This window comes from Bactrocera neohumeralis, unplaced genomic scaffold (genome assembly GCF_024586455.1).
Source record: "Bactrocera neohumeralis isolate Rockhampton unplaced genomic scaffold, APGP_CSIRO_Bneo_wtdbg2-racon-allhic-juicebox.fasta_v2 cluster10, whole genome shotgun sequence".
In the NCBI taxonomy this organism is placed as follows: Eukaryota; Metazoa; Arthropoda; class Insecta; order Diptera; family Tephritidae; genus Bactrocera; species Bactrocera neohumeralis.
Window position 1 is genome coordinate 6,022,036 of NW_026089623.1, and position 17,170 is coordinate 6,039,205.

The window sequence follows — 17,170 nt, forward strand, 5'->3', positions numbered from 1 at the left end:
GAGTTATCCTGCGTTGGATTTCCAGGCTTGTTGGTGTTAATACTGGTTCCTAAATACACGAAATTATCTACAACTTCAAAGTTATTACTGTCAACAGTGACGTGAGTGCCAAGTGGCGAGTGCGACGACTGTTTGTTTGATGACAGGAGATATTTCGTCTTGCCCTCGTTCACTGCCAGACCCATTTGTTTTGCTTCCTTGTCCAGTCTGGAGAAAGCAGAACTAACGGCGCGGGTGTTAAGGCCGATGATATCAATATCATCGGCATACGCCAGCAGCTGTACACTCTTATAAAAGATGGTACCTTCTCTATTAAGCTCTGCAGCTCGAACTATTTTCTCCAGAAGCAGGTTGAAAAAGTCACACGATAGGGAATCGCCTTGTCTGAAACCTCGTTTGGTATCGAACGGCTCGGAGAGGTCCTTCCCGATCCTGACGGAGCTTTTCGTGTTGCTCAGCGTCAGTTTACACAGCCGTATTAGTTTTGCGGGGATACCAAATTCAGACATCGCGGCATAGAGGCAGTTCCTTTTCGTGCTGTCGAAAGCAGCTTTGAAATCGACGAAGAGGTGGTGTGTGTCGATTCTCCTTTCACGGGTCTTTTCCAAAATTTGGCGCATGGTGAATATCTGGTCGGTTGTTGATTTTCCTGGTCTAAAGCCACACTGATAAGGTCCAATCAGTTTGTTGACGCTGGGCTTTAATCTTTCACACAATACGCTCGATAGAACCTTATATGCGATGTTGAGGAGGCTAATCCCACGGTAGTTGGCGCAGATTGTGGGATCTCCTTTTTTATGGATTGGGCATAGCACACTTAAATTCCAATCGTTGGGCATGCTTTCGTCCGACCATATTTTACAAAGAAGCTGATGCATGCTCCTTATCAGTTCTTCGGCGCCGTGTTTGAATAGCTCGGCCGGCAATCCATCGGCCCCCGCCGCTATGTTGTTCTTCAGGCGGGTAATTGCTATTCGAACTTCTTCATGATCGGGCAATGGAACTTCGGCTCCATCGTCGTCGATTGGGGAATCGGGTTCGCCTTCTCCTGGCGTTGTGCATTCACTGCCATTTAGCAGGCTGAAGAAGTGTTCCCTCCATAATTTAAGTATGCTCTGGGCATCGGTGACTAGATCACTTTTGGGGGTTCTACAAGAGGATGAGAGACCCCCCTTTTGATGACGACCACGGCAAACAATGAAATAATCAGCGTTTGAAAAACTACGCTACTCCCGTAACATTTCATGTTGCTATTGCTACTGCTCTCACTTTTTCGGGAGCCATAGCATAACAATGTAAAAGTATGTGTTCTGCTCTGCTCGGAGTTTTGTTAGATGAAAAAACTATAGCTGCAGCAATAGCTAAAAATTAAGTGCTGTACTAAGCTCTGGCGTAGCGATAGTAGCAGAGCTAATTAAAATTTTCATGTGCTACAGCTACACATGCAACACTATGGCCGCCATATATCGAAAAATAAAGGGCATTCGCAATATTTCATGCAGTGCAGTGAACCAGAAAAAATTGTACGGCGAAATGGGTGTCTTTGATGTGTCCTATTTCCTAAACTATTAAAACTTTTCCGTTGCATCCAGGAGTGAAAAAAATGTAATTGGAATATATTTTTTATCTCCCAAAATTTAAAAAATCCTATAAGATCACGTTTTCAAAGATCAAAAGAACTGTTGTATATTACAGTTCACATTATTCATTACAAAATTTCTCCGATGAAAACCAGGTTACCGACGTCATTTGCACCAACTGCACCCCTTTTGCCTTCATAGGTACCACACACCACACTATGCCGATTCCACCATGTTTGATAGTATTATTTAAATCGTTGTCCAAGCTTAGACTTTCTTACTCCTTACAAATCAATTACCAACAAATCCAAATAATTTGCAAATTTGCAATATTTATTGTGTGATTTGTTTGGTGGTGTATACGCTTAAAATAGGGTGAGAGCAAGAAGTTCGAAACAGTTGAGTGTGGATATTTTAGGGGATTCCTTGATACCCTGAGCAACTTTGCTTTCAGCCTGGGCACCTAATTTTTTTTTCAGCCGTTCCACTATCATCAATACTTCCAACCTCACCAGTCTTTTTGAACAACATTATGAGTTTCTTATCTTAATTGTTTTGTTATAGTTAACATCGATCTTGATTTATTGTTACAACTTTTATAAAAATAAGGAAAATACATAATATTCGCATATTTTGACTTTTTATTACATCTTAACAGCTGAAATAGTTTAAGAGAAAGCACTTCCAAAATCAAAACATCTCCCTGTACAAGTTTTTTTTGGTTCAATGTATATGTATATCAAAACGTTTTCAACAAAGTTATGGTAGAGAAAAATACAAATATCGCAAAGCCTTGAAATGAGACCTCTTTTTATACTCTTTCAACACATTGTCAGTTGTGATCGGCGCAGAGTATCAATTTGGAAAGTATCAAAAAATCTTTGGTTCTAGCAGCGTCGTCGCTACCAAGGGAAACTGTGCGTGCTGCTTTTATGTCAGTGATGTCTTTTTTTAACAAGAGGAAGAGAGACCTCTTCTACGTTGGAATGACCAGGCGGAAAATAATAAACTTGGTTTAACTTAGCCACCAAAAAAGAAGTTCTAAGATTATTTTTGTAACCTTAACTTATTTTCATTCACAATGTACGACTTGTTGGATTCGAATTACTTGGGTCTTGTAATAAGATAAATAAATAAACGTTTAACTTGTGTTACTTACCAAATTTAGGAATTAAAATATCAGCTTTATTCGTAATACTACGTTGAAGCGAAAGCAACGCTTGCAGCCACTTTAACATTTCTGCTTCAGTTTCTAAAACCATGCCGAAGCCACCGTCTTTCGTTGCAAGTGCTATTACATAGTCATGCTTTGTATCTAATCTCCGATTAATATTAAAGCAGTTCTCTAATTTTACCACACGTTTGGGAGCTAACCCAGACTTAAACTTTCTCATGCTATCAAAATATTCCAACCGAGCGCCCTCTTGGGTAGTATCTCTGTATAATACAAAAAACTTTTTTTTCATTGTATTCAATTTTTTTTGGTATCCAGATAACATCAAACCGTCCTCATAATTCGTGTCGATAAGTTTTGACATTTTATCCTATAGATAAAGTAAATGGTATGCAATTATTATCAATATTTTTTAAAGTAGTAATTTCGACTAATATTCAAAATTAACATCAAAAATATTTAGAGTTAGACATCAAAATTATTTTAAGACATATATAAGGCAGAATTAAGAAGTATTTTACTATGCACATATAATATATTACATTTGCGGTTGCTTTAAATCGTATTTGATATTGTCCTTCAAATAAAAGGCTTTACATATTTTAACAATTTTGCTATTGAAAAAATATCAAAAGTGATTTATAATTAGAAAATAAACCATCGGATAATTAATGTTGATGAAAAAGAAATTCAATCTGGTTTCTATAATTGGCTCCAGGTTCAATCTTCATAATACAAGGGGCATTCCAAAGTAAACAGGACTTTTTGAATATAGCGCCGCCTGGTGGCGCCATCAATATGTCGACTTTATCGATTGTCCAGTGAGAATTTCATGACATTTCATTGATTGAAGGTGAAGTTATTGCGTTTTAAGTGTCAATATGTTTGTGTTATCGGTGCGAAAATGAGCTTCGAACAAAGAGGCAACATTAAATTTTGTTTTAAAATTGGTAAAACTTTTACCGAAACGTTTCAATTGATGAAACAAGTTTAAGGCGATGATTGCCTATCCCGTAGCAGAGTGCACGTGTGGTTTCAACGTTTTCAAAGTGGTCGTGAGGAGATAAATGACGATCAACAAGTGGGCCAGTCAAAATCCGTGATCATTGGAAATTCCATTGAAACTGTGCGTGAATTCACCAAAAATCAGCCGAAATCATCATTGAAGTTCATGGAAATGGAATTGAACATCTCCAAAATATCGACTTACCGCATTTTAGCCGAAGATTTGGGCTTACGAAAGGTGTGTGCACGGTTTGTTCCGCTCAAATTGACTGACGACCAAAAATTGCTCAGAATCCAACATTCGAAGGACGATTATTTGACCAAAAATCACATTTTAACCATTAACCACTCCCCGTATTCACCTGATATGGCAACGTGCGACTTCTTCCTTTTCGAAAAATTTTGCCTATTTCGGAATGCATTTGCCTATGAAAGGAAAGCGTTATGTAGACTAGAGGCCATTCAAAAGGCTTACACCGGCATACTGGTGACCAACGAGCCAAAACACAAGTTCGACATGCTCTTCTACCGTGCAAAAAGCTGTATTGAAACAGGAGACTATTTTGAATAAAATAAATTTATTTTGCAGAAAAAACCATTAGTTCTGTTTTTTTTTAAAGGTCCTGTTTACTTTGGAACACACCTTGTATGCATACGTAGAAAATCGTAGGGACTATAACAGTATAAAAAATTGGTGGAAGAAAAGAAAGATCGTAAAATGAAACAAAAAATATGGAAAGCAATGACGTTCAATTAAATCTAAAATTGGCGATTCAATAGATTAGAATTAATTTGTACATTCGTCAAGAAATTATGAAGTTATAGTGCTTTAAATATCTCTGTTGAAGAAGTTGATAGTATCAGTAATTTAAAAGGATCTTAATAACTAGACAAAAGTATAATGAACGGCTTTTATTAAGAAAACTGGAATGCAATTGTTGGAACATAAATTTATTTCTTAAAACATTACGAAAATTTCCACTTTTTGTTTTTTTTTTATTTTCGGGAAATTATTTAAGCTCCATCTCGATGAAAATCAAGGAATTAACATATTTTATTATTGTTATGCTGTTCATAATTTGTCTAAATTTTTCTCAAAATGTTTTAGCTTACTTGAGGAGGTATTCTAATCTAGAAATTAAGAAACAAAATCATTTTTCCATAATTCGATAATTTAGATATTTAAATTATTTCCGAAGTTATACCGTTTTAGTGTCGTGGCAACTGGACCAGTTTGAACAGACGATAAAACTTTGATCACATTTTTCTCAGAACTACTTTTTCAATGCATTGTCTCAAGTTCTAATCAGCCATTTACTTGAAATGTGGCATGACTATTGCATGAAACAACAAACAACAAAAAAAAGAGTAGCTTTAATATATTACAGTACAATCAATTTTGAAAAAAAGGAATTTAAAATTATTTCAATAAAATTAATGTTGTAATACATATATGTATATATTAATGTTGTAATAATACATTACATGACTTAGCCAGCGTAGCCGCTGTCTTTTAAATCGCTAAACTATGTCAATGTCGTCATATATCTCATACAGCTCATCGTAGCATCGAATGCGATATTCGCTGTGGGCAATGCGCAAAGAACCGTAAATCTTTCGCAGAACTTTTCTCTCGAAAACTCGCAACGTCGACTCATCAAATGTTGCCATCACCATATCGCAGGACGGGAATAATGAGTGACTTATACAGTTTTGTTTATGTTCGTCGAGAGAAGAATTTACTTCCCGATTGCCTAATTAGTTCGAAGTAGCACCTGTTGGCAAGAGATATTCTGCTTTGAATTTCGATGACGTTGTTGTTGGTGTTGATGCTGGTTCCAAGATAGACGAAACTCTCTACATACAATTTCGCAGTTATAACTATCAACAGTGACGTGGGTGCCTAGTCGCGAGTGCGACACCTGTTTGTTTGTGGCAGGAGATATTTTATCTTGCCCTCGTTCCCCACCAGACCAATTGGTTGTTAAGACCAATGATATCAATATCATCAGCATACGCCAGCATTTGTACACTTTTGTAGAAGACGGTACCTTCTCTGTTTAGTTTCTTTCTTTCTTTCTCCAGAAGAATGTCGAAAAAGTCACACGAAAGGGAGTCGCCTTGTCTGAAACCTCGTTTGGTATCGAACGGCTCGGAGAGGTCCTTCCCGATCCTGACGGATTTTTTGGTGTTGCTCAACGTCAGTTTACACAGCCGTATTAGTTTTGGGGGGGTTACCAAATTCAGACATTGCGGCATAGAGGCGGTTCCTTTTCGTGCTGTCAAAAGCAGCTTTGAAATCGACGAAGTGGTGTGTGTCGATTCTCATTTCAAATGGCACATGGTGAATATCTTGTCGTTGTTGATTTGCCAGGTCTAAAGCCACACTGATAAAGTCCAATCAGTTTGTTGATGGTGGGCTTTAATCTTTCACACAATACGCTCAATAGAACCTTATACGCGATGTTGAGGAGGCTTATCCCACGATAGTGACGATAGAATTGGGCAGAGCACACTTAAATTCCAATCGTTGGGAATGCCTTCATTCAACTATATTTTACAAAGAAGCTGATGCATCAGTTCTTCACCGCCGTGTTTGAATAGCCGCTTTGTTGTTGTTCAAACGGGTAATTGCTATTCGAACTTCTTCATGGTTGGGCAATGGTTCGCCTTTTCCTAGCGTTATACATTCACTGCCATTCAGCAGGCTGGAGAAGTGGAGTTTTAGTATACTCTTGGCATAGGCTACTATATCACCCCCTTGGGTTCTACAACAGCATGCTCAGGTTTTGAATCCTTCTGTTAGCCGCCATATTTTTTCGTAGAATTTTTGAGCATTACCCCTGTCGGCCAGCTTATTAAGCTCTTCATACTCACGCATTTCGGCCTCCTTCTGTTTCTGTCTGCAAATGCGACTCACTTCCCTCTTCAACTCTCGGTATCTATTTCATACTGCACGTGTTATGGTCGATCGTAACGGTGTAAGGTAGGCAGTCTGTTTTATCTCCGCTGCGACACGACACTCCTCGTCGCATCAGCTTTTGCATTTTCCAAAAACCAATGGTTTCGGTTGCAGCTGTACGTAAGGAGCTTGAAATGCCGTCCCACAGTTCCCCTATACCGAGTTGTTGACGAGTGTTCTCGGGACGAGCAGGAGTGCAAGACGAGTAGAAAATCGTTTGGATATCTGTTGTGATTGCAGCTTCTCAACCTCGAACTTTCCTTGTGTTTGTTGACGTGCGTTCTTTGTTACACAGAGGCGGGTGCGAATCTTGGCTGCAACAAGATAGTGGTTCGACTCGATGTTAAGATCTTAGAGCGTACGCACATCTAGAACACTGGAGTCGTGTCTTCCGTCTATTACAACATGATCGCTCTGGTTGGTGGTTACATTGTCCTTCTCTTCCGTCGGGGCCTGGGCGCAAATCAGCGATATGTTGAAGAACCTCATTACCGGCGATGATGTCAGCTTTTCACGAGTACTTCAACCAGCTAGGCAGCGGCACCCTCGCAATTAAGGGACTGGACATTCCAGGTGCACGCTTTTAAAACGTAATCCTTATTTCGTTTGCCATGGTCTTTTTATGCTTTTCCATAACAACCCTGATGTTTGGCTACCCAGAGCATACTTGGTATAAGACCGGAAGTCGTGAGCTGCTTGAGCCATATGTGAAGGAATCGTTTCTAGCCACTCCCAAGTGAATGGCAATCAGATAATTTTCTCACTTGCGAAAACTTCTACACATGACTCTATCCTCCAGGCAAACCTTACTGAAGAGAAATGTGAAAAGAACGGGAAAATATGGTTGTCATTTGCTTTCCTTATCGGTCTACTTTTGTATCGTCTCTATTGAAAACCCCGTTATTTATATATTTACTATATATATTTTTTTGCGGAAGCTATACATTTTTGCTGGTTACCCAAGGAATTATATGGTTTTTTACTGGCAATACGTCCATGATACTTTATTCAAAATTTTTTTTATGGCTTTTGGCAACTCTTACTGAACGCCAAAGGTCACCTGGGCCGCTGTTATCTCGACGTTTGCCTTTACAAGGGACACACCACTTCTCATTTATTTTTGTGTCAGCTTAAGAGGACGTCCAGATCGTATCTTTGAAGTGATTGTTCTTCTTTTTAGAAAGTTTTTGATAATTGTGAAACTGATGTGCAATTTCTGCTAATGGTTTATTCTAATTGGAGGTTATTTTAGACCTTTCTTGTGCAACTTAATAATATTTATTCTTTCACCCAATTTGTTTCGTTTAAACTGCAAACTATTAAAAAATGTAGAATGCGTTTACCATAATTTTTATTTAAAAATTACGACACAATTGCTGATATTGAAACAAGTTGAGCATATACTTTTGACGCGTTATTTATGACGACGCCTGCTTGTGTGATATGATTGGACCCATTAGTATTTCAACTTACTGAGAACAATAGCATATTTAAAGAATTTAAGTTATTTAAGCACTGTTTCCTTAAGTTTGAAGCGGTAACGAGGTCAGCTGCTCAGATTTCGGGGAGTCGCATCTGGCAGGTGAAAGGGGGCCGATTGCCATTACTATTATAAACTGGTAATCCCGGCGGGCTTTTACCCTCGCAGGATGGGTATGAGCGACGCTAACTTAAATTGGTACCTGAGGTACCTTCGGGAGGGGAAGACTCCTCAGGTACTAGCGAGAAACAGAGCCAGAGAAAGAAGTGCCTCCCCTGCAGCGAAGGATCGCTACTACATGTGAACCAGCATGCTTACAGATCAACCAAGCTAACTTCGATGCAGACTTCGCTGGAAGAAGAAACGAAATGTTATGCGCCTTCCTAGACATCGAACCCTTGACAACACGTCTTACAAGAGCGGAGCGAGGGCACTGGAGAAAAGGAGATGGATAGAGGCCGTACTGCGCCCCAGAATAACTGAAACCATAGTAGGAGATACCAGGATTCGTCTCGGCACTACAAGAGGTTGACCACAGGGTGGACTTGCTAACTGACAATGGCATCTGCAGTCAAGGATACACAGATAACATTGCTATTATACCCGAAAGCAAATTCGAGGACACTCTCTGCGACTTTATACAAATGGGTTTAAACCTGGCTAATGGATGGTACAGTGGGGTTGAGCTGAACATCAACCTTTCTAGACGACCATCGTCCAGTTCACGAGACCTAGGTCGTTGCCGGGCACAGGAACCTTACTCTTGGGGGCAGAGAGGTAGAGATGACCAACGTGGTCAAATATCTTGGTCTCACAATGGATTCCATTCTGCCGTAGAATCAGCATGAGTTCCTAACAATGGTCAAAGCGACTAAAGCACTAATGGTGTGCAATCGACCAGCTGGTAAACTCCTGGGCTGCAAGCAAAGGGTTGTTAAGTGGTTGTACACCATAATCAGGCGGCCGATAATCATGAATGGGGCGGTGGCTTGGGCCTCAAAAGCTTCGCTAAGACTCCTACTATTGATACTTGCATGCATGTCGGGTGCAATGCACACTTGTCACCTTGTAATCGGTCAGGTAGCGAAGCACAAACAAAATAACAGCAGAAAGATGTAACAGAGGTAAGGAAATCTTATCCCAGCGGATGAAAGAGTTAAGTGGTGTAATAGCTTTGGCTCTTCTCCAAAGGGGCAGCATTACTTCACCAAGAAGTAGAAGGTTACACCTAAGCACCAAGGCTGAATGGAATGATTCTCTCTCGATCTACTGTATCTATGGGAAGTTTTCCGAGCATTTTTCAGACAGAAGTTTGCCATAAGTAGACGCATAGAGATAAACCTCCAACGTAACAACGTATAATTATACTTAGCGGCACTTAAAGCAATCTCTGCTTATGAGATCAAATCGATACTCGTGTAGAAGTGTAGAAAACGACTGAATAGCCCGCAATAGAGTAAGAAAATTGCTAACTTTTAATACTTCCCAAAGGAGAAAATATTAATAGCAAGTATTCAAATACATTCTGATGGGTTAGAGAATTTCCGATTTAATTATTTCTTTGAAAATATTAATAGTGGCTAGTATATATAATTTCCTACTACATTCATGGATATTCTTTTTAAGGAGGAGCCTGTTTTTGGGGCTTCAAAAGGGAAAGAAATAATTGATTGAGGCGAAATTTTTAGGGTTGATAGTTTTATATTTAAATTTTTATTTTTGGATACGAAATCTTTTATATTCTGTCCTCGGGAAGCAATTGCCCAAAGCATTCGCATGTGCATTTGCAGGACGGCGAGCAGGATGCCTGCCTCAATTTCTATCTGAAACAAAAATTTTAAAGAGCTTGATATTTGCTAATAACATATCTTCTAGTTAAACTAAAAAAAATCCAAAAACAGTGTAAAATTCTAATTTTTTTTAGTTAAAAAAATTTTGGTTTTTACCTAAAAATTTTTACTTTTCGTTGTTCAAAAATATGTTCAAACCTGAATTTTTAATTTTAAATAGAAAATAATTGAATGCTAAAGATAATAATCTTTGCCTCAATTTCATACGACGTTTAGTTTGTTTTCTATCCTGTTAAAGTCTGCCCAAACGCTCGTATACCTACTAGACGCTCTAGCTTCGACAATATCTCGAACTCCCATCTATAACTTTGGGGGCATATTCTTAGATAATTTTTAAAGAAATTTAAGTAAAAAAAATCGATTTTTTTTAAGCTTCTAAACCAGGGGAAGCAAAATGTTGGGCCCGCATAAAAATTAACTATGCAGCACGCTCTAATAACGCAATTCTGTAAGCAGTCTCTAGCCACTATTTGAGACATATTGAGGTAAAATCCCAATTTGTGACAAGTTACTATTCATAATACAGTCTCTAGTCTTTAGTCACAAAATATTGTCTCAAATTGTTGACCTGATAGTTAGCAGGCCACAAAACTAAAAAAACTCTTATTTGTACCACAGTACATTTCACAAACATTTTCAAATATTTTGTGAAAATTAAAATAGAAAAACACACAGAGTAACACCAAAAGAGAATTCGCTGACAATGATCGACAAAACGCCATCAAACACACATCCTAATGAGATGCACATACATATGTATATGAAAAAGGAATTGTAAACTAAATATCAATCAAACCTAATTAAAAAAGTAAAATTTCTGAATAGTATATAAGGATAAGTAAATCTGAATATGAAAATAGAATGAAAATATTCTCAGCTTAATTAAGATCTTTATTTTCCAACAGAGTTTAAAAGTTCTTCATTGGGTTTAATCCCACTTATTGAGAAATTATTTATATTTTTGGAATTTATTATCGTATTGATTTTATATAATCCGCACACGTCACCAATAATCATTCATAATCGTAATTACTATTGATTATTGATTTTCAAGTTTATCAGTGTTGTAGCGGTTATCCCATCCCCGCTTGGGTGGTAAGGTTCACATGGCTCACTCTAGATTATCGTGGCAACTCGAGTTCTTCGTCTACAATGGGTGGTGGTTTGACTCCAAGTACACCATTCACTGAGGAGTCGATTAAGGTGTTAATGCCTTCATTGCTTTCAATGTATGTCTGAAGTCTGGTCGATGTACTGCTCGATGATGCAATATCATAACAGTGAATACATCAAGTGGAATCTTGTGATAGATGTGACACATCTGAAGCTTCCTCATCTGCGTTGCCGGCCAGCTGATTGCCTTATATGTTGCCAGCAACATTTATTTGTCTTTTCCCCATAAGTTGCCGACTAGAGACCTAAGGAGTTTGTTGCGGTTCTATACTTTGGCAGTTATCGCGGTCATACGAAAAATGAAAGAGCACAAACTGTCGAATGTTACATCTAAGCCCTTAGGGTTTATCAATGGTCTTGCACAGCGGTTACAATTAAAATAAAGTATTTTTGGAAAATTTTTATTTTTTAGAATCGTCTTATTGTAACGCAAAGATAAGAAATAAATTTTTTTTTTATTAAAATACAATTTTTTAATTAAAAAATAAACAAATAAATCAAAAAATTAAAACACTTTACAAGCGATACCCTTTATCAACACCCTTTCTGCACAGGCAGCGCTTTAAAAAAAAAACTCAACAACGAATGTTCGGCCATGGATAATATGATACGAATCTCTCCCATTGGCCCTCATTTTTCTCTCAAACGCGTTCCCTGATTATTTGACGGCGATGGAGATCAGGGAATTTCTATCAGCTGATTTCAGAAAAAGCGAGATGCCAGAAGTAAACCGCTTTAGTTACATGACAAAATCAGTGTGAAATGAAGTTTTCCCAAACCCAGCGCACAACCCTATGTAGGGGATGTTTCGCCTTCTCACTTTAGCTCGCCTTCGATCGGATGTTCTTAGGCTACCCAGAGGATACTTGGTCAAGGACCGGAAGTTGTGAGCTGCTTGAGCCATGTGTAAAAGAATCGTTTCTGGCCCCTCCCAAGTGAATGGCGATTAGAGAACTTTCCTCACTTGCGTGAACTTCTACACTAGGGGTATAACTTTTTGAATTTTTTGATAACTGCGTTTTTTATTTTTCGATTTATTTCAAAAACTTCACGCAGAATTTAACTTGAAAATTCGTATGAAAATTTCATACATATGCCAAGAAAAAACACCATATGAGATTATGTTCTTTTCTTTGTGTCTGTTTTGTTTTGCTCTGCTTCCGTTATTCGTCGTATTTTTGCATATGACAAAAATAGATAACGGTTAATTTGAGTAAATGCTTTATGAATGATTGAAACTTCGTATTAGCGTCGCGCCAGCTGCCTTTATTTAGCTGTCGATCTCTCATTCAGTGCGTGGCGGCTGGAGTGAAAGTAGTGTCTTTTTTAATTAACAATGTCTTTTAAAAAAAGTGGTGCTGAAGTTTTAAAAAATTCAAAACAATGGGAAAACAATTTAATAACATTTGAAAAATCTAAGAATAAGAGAAGAGAAATCAATAACATTGAAAACCCCTTGAGTGAATTGTGTCAGATTCCAAAACAGACCGTGATTATAGGAAGGTATAATGAATTAGCTGCACAACGGAAGATAACAAAAGTTTTAAATGATTATTCAACATTTTTAAAATTCCCGGATGGCAGAAATGTTACAATGGCGTTCAACAAGTTATGTGATATGACTGATTTAAAAGGTGTCTGGCTAGGAACTGAGGACAAAAAGTTGTATGAACTCCAAACAACTACAAATGGAGAAGTTGGGTACACGACAGCTAAAGCAGTTTGTGTGCATCCCTCCAAAGCTGCCCTTTTAAGAAAAAATGTTTAAAGCACCTCGTGTTTAAATAAAGTGGCGCTCAACACTTCAATATCATCAGCTGAATCTGTTGGTGAATATAAAGCTCCTCTTCAAAGAAAAAGAAATGCGAAGTGTTCAACAAAAGCAGCAGTGACAATGGTAACAACAGCCCATGTAAGCACCATAAATGCCGCTAAAATATGCAATGAATTGTCCAAAGAAGGAATAAATATAAAGCGATGATTAAAGCAGCGCTGAACTTGGAAAAAAATTATAAGAATTCCTTAAGAGATGACATTTGGTGCATTCATTTCGACAGCAAGAAATTTGGGAAGAAAGAAGTGCAGGCCGTGGTGTTAACAAATGAAGCTAAGGAAGTAAGAGTAGCGGCAATGGTTCTTGAAAACGGGAAAAGTTTGTCAATTTTTGAAGGTTTCTATTTAATAATATATTTTTAGAGCATTAATTAACTTTCTATAACTTTTTTAAGGAATAAGGAATGTATTGGATAAATTTAACCTTTGCAATTCCATTAAGATGATTGTTAGTGACACAACAAACGTTAATACAGGGGTTAAAAGTGGAGTTGTTCGTTTACTGCAGAATTGTTTTCAGGAAAAAAAATTCAAAGAGATTCATATTTTTTAATAAATTATGTTCAGGCTTCCTGTAAAATGTAATAAACGTAATTTAACACCCAAATGTGTCTTTATTCATTCGATAAATGTTATCTCTTAAAATCTTTCTTTAATTGGGAACTCATTAAAAACTTTAATAGGATTGCTTCCAAATGTATTCATTTGCAAGTTTGTGTGTCACATTAGTAAACAGCTGATTCGATTATTGGTTTTGCATATGTTCGAAAAGACTAAAATCCAATCAGATTCTGAGACACCATTGATAATCAGAATTGGTTTGCAATTCTGACAGCTAAGCAATTCTGTCTTGGATTCCATAACACCCCTGATTATCACTTATCGTTAATAACAAGTGCGCTCTGCTCATATGTACATATGTACTTACATACCAAGAATGATAGAAAAGAGATTAAGCATTGCGCAGGTCCGTTATACTTGAAAAATGTAAACAAACAATTGCTTACGTCACACGGTGCAGTAAAAAATTTGACAGCTATAAATTCGTGTTACCAATCAATGTGAATATAGAAACAATTTATTTTACCCGTGTAATTTTGTATTTAAATAACAAAATGAAGTGTGTAGTGAAAAGTTGTGTCAGTGATAGAAGAAGAAGAAATAAAAATGTGAAGAAAACATTTTTTATGTTTCCGATAAAGGGCAGCAAAAAAAGTGGATCCAATTTTGTAGAAATAATCAAGCATTTAAGCCGAAAACATGGCGAATTTGTATGGACCACTTCAACGATGACGACATTATTGGAAACGGGATGTACGAAATGGGTAAGTTTATAAATCCCCTTTGTTTTAAAATATTTTAATTTAAAACTTTTCATAGGCCTTGCCGCCAAAAGGACTTTGAAACCAGGAGCTATTCCCTGTAGCTATAACGTTGCAGCTAGTGAAAATGAGCAGCGAGGTACCAGAGCTGAGCGCAGGGAAAATAAGAAAATAGTGACTTCATTGTTGATAAATGTTGACCAACCTCAAGAAGTGCGAGTACTGTGTATACCTGCTGAAGATTTTAACGTGACTGAGGATTGTGCAGACCTTTAAATGGAAAATAGTTTGAATGAATTGTGCATTGAAGACGCTGCTATTGACATTGACATTGCGATCTACAGGCTAAAAAGTTGTTTTTTAGATCTCGAATGTTCTTTGAAATTTGAAAACTTAATGCCAATATTGCGAAATTCAATTATCAAAAGAAACGTAAAATAAGCAAATTTAAGAAATAAATGTATAGATTATATAAATAACTTTTAATATGACTAAAATATAACTAAAAAATATTACAAAAAAAAACTAAATAATCTGCCTCGATTCATATTCAAATAAAAAAGACAAGCAGAATAAAATAAAAGACATTATAAAAACTGAATTGTTTAATTTAAATATTTCTTTTAATTTTAAGGTTTATGTTAAATATTCAAATTGATCTATAATTGTAATTATTTTCATATTTAACTTGCACTGTGATTTTCGTAAATGAGTTAATTTTTCCATTTTTTGTATTGCAAAATAATAATTAATAAATCAATAAAAATCTAAAATCTCGCGGACCTTAATTATTTTATTTCATTTTTATAAACCAAAAACAAATCAATTATTATAACAAGCAATATTTACTTGCTACTCAAGATATTTCACGAAATTTATAAGCCGTGTGACGAAGAAGCGCAGAACGAAATTTTTTGTCTCTCATCTGCGCAATCTTGTACTCATCATTCTTGCTTACATACAGATATGTGTACACATGTAGATATGTCACCCGCAAAAATTACAAACATTGTTCTAGAAAAACAACAATTGTCTCAAATAGCATCAGCTGCGACACAAGTCAATATGGCAGCCAAACAGTCGATGCCCAAATTTGCAGAAAAACACACAACAGCAACATTTTCACTCATGAACGCAAGCGCACTTTCAACAGGCATAAGAGCAAACACAATTACATCTCCCGGAGCGTGCCTTTGCCTACAAGCGTCTTTTCGCGACGGTGTTTAAAGCTAAAAATTATAAATTGAACAACTTTCTGATGTTTCTTCACAGAAAGAAGTGAGAAAAGTGGCAACATAGCTGTTTTCGGTTTATAATATTTATCAATCCTAAAATTTTTTTCCGTGGCTGGCAAAAATCTGCGTCGATATGTATGCACGATCATACATACGCATACATATTTACGCAAGTTTGTTGGTAAAGCTGTTAGAGCGGCAAGGGAAGCAGTGGCAATTGGTGATCGTTCGTTTGTGTTTTCGGTAAGATTTTTGCAAGCAGCGTAAAAATATACATATACATATACATATATATATATATATATGACACATATAGACTGCGTATCGCCCATATACTCCATAATAATAATAATATAGCGTGGTGATCGTAACCACGGCCTGTATCGCCACGGCGACAATCATGTTTACCCGCGCCTATAGATGTTTCACATCAATAACAATATTACATTTCATTTTAATTTTCATACGCATCTACAATTAGTAAGTACAATTCAAACTCAAATCGTGATATTATCGTTTATCAGTGCGCGTGCGCGTACCGTGCATATGTTTGTATGCATATGAATACAAGTGATTGATAAACAAAAAACCCTCCCTCAAGTCAGGCGCTGTAGCTTAACTCTAAGAAGTCGCTATTTGTTTTTAGGTTCCCATACACTGAATATAGGAGTTTTCGTTTTTTCATCCAAACTAAAATTTTGCCAACTAATTTTCGTTTCTCAAAAATAATTATCAGATATTCATAAAGTTGGCTTTTCAAACTTTAAAAATTCCCGCGACAAAATTATTATTCTCAGAAACTTTTTTACTTTTATTAAAAAAAATCCAAATTTCAAATCGATTTGTTTAATAGTCTAATTGATATAATCAAACTTTGTCGCAGAAATTTTTAAAGTTTGAAAAGTGAACTTTCTGAATATGTGATGGTTATTTTTGAGAAACGAAAATTAGTTGGTGAAATTTTAGTTTGGATGAAAAAACGAAAACTCCTATGTTAAATGTATGGGAACCTAAAAAAAAAATAGCGACCTCTTAGAGTTAAGCTACAGGGCCTGGCTGAGAGAGGATTTTTTGTTTGTCAACGTGAAACAACGGACGTGAAAGTAGCAGTCAGTGAAAGTAGACGTGTTTATTTGTGGTCTAGGAAATCTGCAAGAATTTGTGGTTTTTAAAGTGATAGCAAACTTTTTTTGGTTCGAGACTTACCGGGAGACTGGAACTGGACTTTTAATTGATTGGAGGCTAATCACAAAAATTAGATAAGTACAAAAATTGGTTCATTAGAATTTATTGGGCACTTACCTGCCCCTTTTTTTTGGCAAATATACATAAAAATTAAATAGGAATTTCCCCACGTAACAGCGAATCAAAACGAGCTTTCAATTATTTTTTGCCGTTTTGATTTGGTCAGTCAGCTGTTTTTTGTTTCGTTTCTCCTTCTTCTCCTTATTTGTTTTGCTTTTGGTTACGGCATTCCCAGCCAACAAAATACAAGTAAGGTTTGTTAGGGCAAAGGACTGAACGTACCCACTGACAGGTGTTCCCAACTATTTTCT

General features: G+C 36.8%; 1 protein-coding gene across 8 annotated transcripts in view; it reads right to left on the minus strand.

Moving 5' to 3' along the window:
* Positions 1-17,170, minus strand: part of LOC126764854 (insulin receptor substrate 1) — a 256,071-nt gene that overhangs the window by 210,933 nt on the left and 27,968 nt on the right. For all 8 annotated transcript variants that reach the window (XR_007668109.1, XM_050482474.1, XM_050482469.1 and 5 more), the window contains exon 2: positions 2,740-3,124. Coding sequence is in view for 7 of the 8 variants with exons in the window: in XM_050482474.1 (XP_050338431.1) it covers positions 2,740-3,124 (385 nt within the window). In the remaining variant the exon portion in view is untranslated. The remainder of the gene's footprint in view (positions 1-2,739; positions 3,125-17,170) is intronic.